This window comes from Arvicanthis niloticus, chromosome 14 (assembly GCF_011762505.2).
Source record: "Arvicanthis niloticus isolate mArvNil1 chromosome 14, mArvNil1.pat.X, whole genome shotgun sequence".
In the NCBI taxonomy this organism is placed as follows: Eukaryota; Metazoa; Chordata; class Mammalia; order Rodentia; family Muridae; genus Arvicanthis; species Arvicanthis niloticus.
The window spans coordinates 26,352,826-26,362,049 of record NC_047671.1 but is presented as its reverse complement, the minus strand read 5'-3'; the positions used below and the strand labels follow the sequence as shown (position 1 = coordinate 26,362,049).

Genomic DNA, 9,224 nt, shown 5'->3' with positions numbered 1-9,224 from the left:
AAACATGAATATCACCAATAGACAGTAGTTAAAGACTGGAAGAGGGGAAGACTGAACTGAACATCTGTGTGTAATGCTGCTATGTTTCATTTTGAAAACCAGTCAATGTTTATTGTTCAAAATTATCTCCTGAACAACTATTGTCTATTTCTCAAATTACTTTGTAATTGAGATCCTGTAACTCACCCATAAATCAAATACAAACAAAAGTAAAAGTAAAGTTTCTGGAGAGATTTACTTTAATTCAGATGCCAAAACAGGTAATATATCAGGAGACATGAGTTGATCGGAAAAAACATAGGACTTTCCATAGACATTGAAGGTGAATCTAGATCCGAGTTCACTACAACATCAGCAAAGAAGGGACAGTCATCAGAGCCCACCTGTGATGCACATGATGAAGGCATCACTGTCCTTTCTTTGTCCATGGAGAGGTCAGCAGTGCCCTTCATGAAGAAACTGAATTTTTCCATTACTTCTCCTGAGGGAAGACATGGTTAACAAGATTGAACAAAAACAGAAACATAAAAGTTGAAAAGCAGTACAAAAACAATGAAAGTGGCAATGGGACCTCTTTACGGCTAAGAGCAAGACTATGGAGCAGAACCCCTTTCCACATAAAGGCAAGCCTGAGTTCCAAAACACCATGCTATTGCTACAGAGCAGAAGTTCTCTGCTTCAGTTATGGTTCTAGCCCATCCACTTCTTCCATTGATCCCAGAGGCAGGAAGATTACTTGAGGTATCGAAAGAACAGACTCCACAAAAGGAGTTGAGTTGGCTTATCTTTCAGCTTTTCTTGGTCAGCAGGGAAGTGATGGAGCCGGATACTGTAATACTGATGAAGCCTTCCACCATGGCTCCCTCTCAGAGTCTCATGTTCTTGAGCGTGCCTAGTTTCGTGGTTCAGGGCTGTATATGTGTGTGTGTTAAAGAATCTTTCCTTTTGTGAAATGAAACTTTTCAGACATGAATGTGTATGTAGACATGTTTTCTGGGCTCAGACCCAACCTGTGATTCTAACTTGCTAAGGTAATCACGATGATGAGAACACAAAATATGAAATAAGTGTCCCAACACAGTGGATTAAAAAAATAGTTAGTGATGATAAAATTAAACTTGGTATAGGATAGAAAGTGCGAAGTTGCATTTTCTACAACTCAAGTCTACAGGAACTTGAGACTAAATGCCAGATGCATTAAAGGTGTGTAGTAATTTAAAAATCATATAGGATAGTGTATTTCAGCTATTCATGAACTTTTAAAAATAGGAATTTGTATGGAATTCTACTTCTTAAACTAGTAAAAATTGAACTTGGGTTTGAGGCCGCTCCAATGGCCAGTTTTGGTGACTCCTGACTTGCCTCTAGATTACAAAATATGAGTTTAGAAACTTAAGAATTCAGAATTACAATAATTGGATCTGTGGGCAGGATAGGAGCGTTTCAAGCTGGCAGAATAGCTGGCCAATTTTTGTTCCCACATTCTATTCTGCATGGGAAAAAGTAGAATGTAAAGAGTTGAGAGGAATCTTGGGAAGAGAATTAGTAGAGGACATTGCTTCCGGATATTGTTTCTTTGTATTCAATACTCACAAGATCTCTGTACACAACTTGCATTTATTCCCGTAAGTGATATAGTCAGATCCACAAACTGGTATGTTTTCAATGGGGCAAGGGATGGCCACCACTGGGAACTTCTTGTATATGTCACAGTCCACCTAGTCAGACACAAGAGAATGTCCTGATTTTCTCAAATACCTCAAGGATAACTACCTTGGATCAACTAGACAGACTACAACTCAGGTGCTCTGATGCTGTTGAAATTGCTTTTATAGTGACATTGCCATCATGACAAATCCCAGTAGTGCCAGAACCCTTCCTACTTTTTAATGCCTCACTCGGTGAGCAATCGCTGGCCATTTCTGTGCCTTACAATTATGTAGTGGGTTAGTCTGATGTCGCTTGTATTCTAATGCTAAATACTGGCTTCTCAAGATGTGGTTGCCCTTGACTAGCAGATTCTCATGTACTCCACATGATGCTATGTGAACTTTGCTGCTCAATTTGACTGATCAATAAAAGGCTAGAGCTTGTGATTGGGCAGTGGAGGGAGAAAGGTGGGAATTGAGGATCTAGTGAGGTGGGTTGTGAATATAGGGAGAGGGTGAAGAAAGAAGACAAAGGTGGAGGAGGCTGCCATGAGAAGAGATGGACCATGAGCAGGGGGGCAGGAGAAACAGCAAGTTAACAAGGGACTTCATAGCTGGGGGAAAACTTAGTATAGCTCCAAACCACCCAATCTAGGCTTACAGTTTGTAAATAAAATACCTGGACTGTGTGTCTTTTATATGGGCTAGCTAGGATTATGAATTCTTTCCACACAATTAACTTTGTGTTACATCAATTCCCATTATTTAATACATAGGAGACTTGCGTAAGAAACATTCTACTATATTGGCCATTTACAAATATAGAAAACATTTCTTCATTTGTTGCTTTCCATAAACATACATGAACTATGTATCGATCTTTCACAAATATTTTTGAATAAGTGACAGCCAATAGAAATTAAAGTTAAAAATTTGTTCAACACACTTACTGTTGCTGGGGGGTGGCTGGTCACTTCTGGAAGACAAATACAATGGAAGCATCACAAATAGAGCAAACCCTGGGATTCCATTAATCAATATTGATTCAGGTAAAGACTTTTCACTTCTCCCAGCAATGAATCTCAACAGACCCCATCATTATGCAAAATCACAGCTATTTGCTTAGGGGCTTGAATAGTCAGTGCATAAGCCCTTGAATCAGGAAGGCAATTTTGTTTATTCTTGCTGGAGACTATGGTGTATTTGATTAAGCCAGTTGCCACTGAAGCCTTCTCTCTGATATACTTTTTCTCCTAATTAACATATACCAATAGAAAGGGCTACGTGTGGTGGTGCACACATTATACCAAAGCATTCAAGGGCAAAAGCAGGCAGATCTCTTTGAGCCTGATCTACATAGTAAGTCCCAGGTCACCTACAACTACATAGTTAAACCCTGTGCCAAGCAAACAAACAAACAAACAAACAGAAAAGTAAACAGATGTCTTTAACAAGTTAGAAATTTATTTTAACTACAGACCTCTTCACAATTTAAAAGCTGAATCATTAACTTTAGACCTCCAGAGAAGTGTCTTTTATTTAGCTTCTACTATATGAATCCATGAAGACATCTAAGGACCCCTGTATCTCTGCACTGAAGAATAGCCATCTACTGACACAGCTGCAAATATCCTTAAGCAATACATATTTTTAGAGAAATTAGAACTTTTTTTTTGTTCATGGGTGCCAAGTAAAAATCCTTGCAAGGACAGGGATTAGACTCCAATCCCTCAAAGTGCAGCCAGAACCATGATCCCTCTCCCTGATCAGGTCTGTTTCTCTCACTTTAAATCCACTTAATCATATATTTATGTCTGCAGCTTAGATCCTGGGAGAAAGTATATGAACAATAAAACCTTCAGATCTGTATGTGACATTGTCTTACCCAACTCATCAGAGCAGTTGCAGAAATAGGTTGCTGTGAAGAGCAACAGGAGACCACCAACAAGCTTCATGGTGGAGAGGACTGTGTTGCAGAGGCTAGTGATCTGAGATTAGCTTGAAGTCAAATGGGCCATGTAATGGGAGAGGGGTCAGGTTTATATGGCAAGTCTTGGTTTCTCCACCTTTCCTGTGAGCTCATCCAAAGTCAGCATTGGACCTGACTGGCTCACAAAGCATGTCACACCCTGAGTGGTGCTGCCACACCTGTCAGCCAAATACTGGGTCCCTTCTCACTGACAGGTAGACGTTCTGAGGTGAATAGTATTTTTCTGTTTGTTGCATAAGTGAAGACTGTTACCTAGACTAAGCTTTTCACAGAAAATACCAAGCATGGATTTCTTGTCTTAGATATGAAACAAAAGAATATTTCATGCTTGATTTATTCTACTCAAATGCAAGTTTTTAAACACAGGCAAGCCATGGTGTACCCATATTTATGTTCGGCTCCTGAGAAAATACAGTGTTATTCTCCAAGCAATGAACCTATACATTAAACATTCAGGGGTCTTGCAAATGTAACAGCTTTGACATTTATGAGGCTACAAGAAAGGTGGTGGCATTTCCTACCTATGTCATTTTGGATACGTCATTTATAAAGCTGTAAACTTGTGCCAGTCAGGAAAGCATGGTCATATTATGATTACATGTACTTTTGAGATTTCTATAACTTAAAGTTTGTACCTCTCTGAATCGGTGCTTCTGTGATGCAGCAGCATGGATATTACTCTGGTTGCCAGATGGGCAAGGTTGTCACTGTTTAGATTAGCATCGTCCAGTGAGGTGAAGCCATTTCCCAGATGATGTCCTTTCCAACTATGAAGTAAGTATTCCTTCCATCCCAGGGGAGATACCCTTGTCATTGTCCTTCTCTGCCACATGGATATTAGTCTCATGATCTTTTCCAGACGTACAGGACATGGAGTAGATATGGTCATTCTTACTGTGTCCCCAGAAGGTCAACATGAGAATGACTACAAGTAGTTGACAAACTTTAAATTATATACTGCATTGTCCAGGCACAATTATCCAAGTGCCTGCTATTTGTCTGCCAAACTCAAGGACATGTGTGGAAACCCAGAAGGCAGGAAGAAATAAAACCCATTGTGTAGTGCGCTTAATTGTTTATGGTCTGAAACATAGCATATGCAAATGATAGTAAACTAATTAGAAATTACATCATATCTCCTTAAACGTTAGACTTTTACATATTTCAGGGGAAGGCAATACAATATTGTTAAAAGCATAACTGTTGTATACTGTGGATTTCATTTGAACTGTTCATTTAAAGCCATGAATATGTTAGTTAACTTTGAGAGATATTAGTTTCTGCATCTCTGAAACACAAGTCATGTTTACCTCATGGGATTTTTTTGGACTGTTACGTAAAACTTCAAACACACACACACAAACACACATGCACTGCACATGCAAAGTCGTGCTACAATGGCTAAAAAAGGACCTAGGTCATGAGGATTTTTTTTTTTTTCAACTTCATTATATTCTTCACGGACTATGATTCTATGTGCAACATGTTGTTGACTAGAACATCAATATCTAAATATGCTACGTATATAATTCTTGTGTGTGTGCATGCATGCGTGTGCAAGTGTGTATGTGTGTGCATATGTGTGCCTGCGTGTATGTGTGTGTGTGCTGTGTCAAGTTCTGTGCTTCTCATTGAATACTTATATGGTAGCTAATGTTGTGGGATGTAATTTTAGGCAGTTTTTTGCCCTAATTGTATAATTTGAAGGCTTATATAATTTTTCCTAAGATCATGATACTTGTCACTGGAGGAGAATCTGCAGAGCTGAGTCAAAGGCAAGAACTGATGATTGTAATAAGGATAGGTAGTCGTAACTTCTACTGTCTGATATGAAAGATTACAGAAAATGAATGCCATGTTTCAAGATGTGGTATAGTTTTTACAGTTTGAAAAAGCACTTACTTCTTTCTTAAGAAAAAAAAAGGGGGGGGCTAGGCTTGGCTTACAGAGTGTTCTTTTGGATACCTGAGCATCAGGGAAAAAGAGAAATGGCAGAGCCTTTGCCTTCTCTCAGCAGAGTCTTGCATATGCTGAGTCTCTTAAAGCCAAAGGCAAATAAAGCCACACAGCGGAGGGTGGCTAACCAGAGTCCTATAAAGGGAAGACATAAGCTGAAGGCATAGATGGAGCCATTCCCTCTCTCATAGAAGGCAGATGATTCAGTAAGTAGGTGAGCGTGGAGATTGCTATTTAGAAAGATTAAGATGTGGAGCCCATCATAATCCTCTTTTGACAACAGAAGAATTGAGGTGTGCTGTAGCTTGAAGACATTTGGCACCAACATTGACAGGAGTATGTCAGATCCTTCGAAATGGATATACAGACTGACGGCCATTAAGCAAGCTCCAGCACAGTCAATAGCTTGTTGTACACTTCTCTCAAAGTCCATATGGCACTGCGTGGAAACCAAAGGATAGTGATTTTATGAATGTTGACTGAGTATAGCTGTGAATTCCAACATGCATATCTCTGTGTTAGGGAGTATCAAGGTTTGGAAGAGAGACGCATGTTCTAGAAACTCCTGCTAGACCCTGAAAAGTCAAGTTTCAAACAAAATGCGGACTTAGTAGGCACAGAGAACACAAGTGATTGTTTATCCAGGCTATGGCTAGGAGGCAAATGTCAGACTGAGTTTCTCAAGGGTGGGGCTGAGTTCATGATACTCTGGGTTTTTACAAAAACAAAGCAGAGGCGGATGGGTGGAGACTGAGTTTGAGGAGGAGCGAGGTCAAGGGATCAGCTGTGGGGTTGAGCTGGTTTTGGAAACTGCTTCTGTAGAGAGGAAATTTTCACTCTAAACCCTGAACTACACACTTGGGGAGGTAGTTGTGGAGTAGGAAAGTAGCTCCCTTCAGATCATGGGAAGTTTGTTCGTTTCTCAGTTTGTTCCTTCAAAGCAGGAGCCTTGAATCAATCCTTCAGGAGGAGCACGATCATGGGACCATGCAGTGGGAGAAAGTATATGATCAATGCAAAAACGTAAATGCCAAAAGTTGTGGAGTCTTGCACATTTTTCTTTTCCAGATTTGTGCTACCTGAAGGAAGAACAGGATGACTCATTAAAGGGTTATATTGGAATAAGGAAGATTTGACTGAGGTGTCCCTGGGTCAGCTACTTGGAAGGATATAAGGGAGATTGCATCAGAAATGGGCACAATCCAGGGACAGAACAACAATATTTATAGCAGTGGACTCTCATAAGAACTAATGTATATTAAGTCATTAACATGTACTGAATCTGTGCTTCTATGTCTCTGGATTAGTTCATTTCAAACTTAGAACAAGCCTCTGAGATAGGTTCAAACAGTCGATATGTTTTAGCAGAGATAAGAACAAGGACTTAGAACAGTGGCAGTTTAAGCTAAAGAAGATACACTTTAATTTTTCAATTGTAGTGCTTTGAAGTGTGTGGCTGAAAGGGTAGATTTGGAGCTCCACTGACCAATGAAATAATAAACGTGAAACCAATAGAACCAAAGTCGTCAGGGAGGAGAGCTGGTGTTGTAAATGAGCAGCAGAATGGGCTGGGCCATGGAGGCAGAGTGTGTGGAATTCTTTACATGTGATGATCATTTGGAAGGAGGGAGGAAGTCCCAGAACCAATGTTTCCTGCCCTATCCCATACACCTATCTATGTAAAGAACAAACTAACAAAATGGTGTCTTTTATATCCTGGAGCTTTCTGCTGCCTCTGCTTCTACTGAGATTAACTTGAAACGACATCCTTGAGGGCTATAGATGGAGTTCAAGAGTAAAGCAGTTGCCAACCACTCATGAAATTCTGGGTCCTATGCCTAGCAGTACAAAACCCCACCCTCCAAATTAACATATAAAGGGAAGGATGAGGGGAGGCTCCTACTCTGCTGTTTATTCCCCTTGCTTGTTGCCATACCAACTCTTGATCACAGCCCCCAGAGCTCCTTCCCTATGTCACCCAAAAGGCATAACACCTAAAATCTCAAGGCCTTCTTGGGACCTACCATTTTATACTGTGATCAATGCATTCAACTGAGCCAGCTCTGGTTCATGTTCTTCTTCTGCTCCATTCATTCCATGTCTATTTCCTATTCTGGCTCTCTTTTCTTTCTTTCCCTTTTCTTGTCTTGTCTTGACATAGCCTGAACTTTGATCTTGCTCTTGTGTGTTGAGGAGGCAGAGCCTTAGGGATCTGGACATTTGGATTCTGGCCTTGTGTGTAGCAGGGTTGTTTCCAGTTGCTTATGGGAATAGGGAGTTTGCAAAACCAAGGATCCTGTGTATCAGCTGCATTCAATTTCCTTTGAGCCATTGATGATAAATTGTTGGGGGATTGGCTGGTCAACTGGGGCTTTCCCTGAGACCATGATGTGTGAAGGAACACAGCACCTTCTCAAAACCAGGAATATGCTTGGCAGAGCCAGTATTGGCCTATGGGAGCTGTGGCTTCATATCCTGATAACCCATCTTGTCCCAAGGCTACTGTGTACTAGGTCTGTAAGGTTTTGAGATAGCCTATGTTCTCCTTATGCAACGTTGTTTGGGTAGCTTCCCACTGACTTTGGCTGTGGGAAGTGGCTCTGCTCTCTCCATTACAAGGTGGCGCTTGGCATAGGCATTGCTTGAGAGAAAAGACAACTCCATATATGGAGTTGTATGTGCTGAGAGGTGTGGTTACCCGGTCACCCCACCTCGCATCATTGAGAGTGGCCAATTAGTGACTTCGTGGCAGCTGCTGATAGGATCAAGGCAATGCTTATAAGGGGCTGCTGGAGCTGGGGAAGAGAGACGAGAAGAGAAAGAGAGAGAGAGGAAGCGTGCTGTACAGGGATAGCTGAATAAACCGCTTGAAGAAGAACATGGTTGCCGTTGCCTTCTTCCGAGGGTCAGACGTGGGTAGCGACATTTGGCCCATTGTGTCATAGTTTCTCATGACTCTGTCCAATTTCTCCCATGAACATAGTACATAAGATGCTGCACTTCTTAATAAACTTGCTTGGCATAAGACAGAGCTTGTGCAAGACCTCTCTGGACACCTGCTTTTATGGTTTTTTAAAAATCTTCTTTTTTTTTCACATCCCCGGCAACTCCTCCTCAGGACCCTATCATTAAAAAAATGACCTGGTTCACATCAGTAACAGTTCCAATTAGTAGATAAGAGGATGAGGATAGACTATAGCAACAGTTTCCCTCCTGTTACACATCACATATCTGGATATTGGTGCACACATACATAACTGTCAGGAGTAATAAATAAACAAACATCACATATACTGTGCTCGGAGCTGAAAGGATACCTGTAACCCAACAGTCAGACAGCATGAGATAATGTATTAGTTAAGGATGCTATAACAAGATATAAAAGCCAAAAAGTTTAAACATCAGAACTTTCTTTTCTCCGAGTTTTAAGGTTGTATCAAAGTGTTGTCTTGGCTGGTTTCTCCTGAGGCCCCCTCCTTGGCTTCCAGAAGACACACTTCATGCTTGCCTTCAATGGTTTATTCTTTAAGCTCATACACCTGGGTGTGTGCGCTATCGGGATGCCAATCCTACTAGGTTAGATCCCCACTGTTATGGCCTTGTTTAACCTTCATTTCTCCTTTCTTAGT

General features: G+C 40.8%; 1 protein-coding gene across 1 annotated transcript; it reads right to left on the bottom strand.

Moving 5' to 3' along the window:
- Positions 1-381: 381 nt before the first annotated feature.
- LOC117719912 (serine protease inhibitor Kazal-type 7) lies at positions 382-3,646 on the bottom strand. The gene is made up of 4 exons (XM_034518359.2): positions 3,535-3,646; positions 2,600-2,625; positions 1,594-1,718; positions 382-481 (listed from the first exon to the last, which is right to left on the bottom strand). Exons 1-4 carry the CDS (start codon positions 3,602-3,604, stop codon positions 436-438), a joined length of 267 nt encoding a protein of 88 aa, XP_034374250.1. The 5' UTR covers positions 3,605-3,646; the 3' UTR covers positions 382-435.
- Between the last annotated feature and the right edge of the window lie 5,578 nt (positions 3,647-9,224).

Excerpts from the sequence above, each read along its gene's own strand:
- LOC117719912 (XM_034518359.2), bottom strand. The coding sequence starts at position 3,604 with ATGAAGCTTGTTGGTGGTCTCCTGTTGCTCTTCACAGCAACCTATTTC. Across the intron at positions 2,626-3,534 it reads CAACTGCTCTGATGAGTTGG|AAGTGACCAGCCACCCCCCA; the intron begins GTAAGACAATGT and ends TTTGTCTTCCAG. Across the intron at positions 482-1,593 it reads AAGTTGTGTACAGAGATCTT|GAGAAGTAATGGAAAAATTC; the intron begins GTGAGTATTGAA and ends GTCTTCCCTCAG.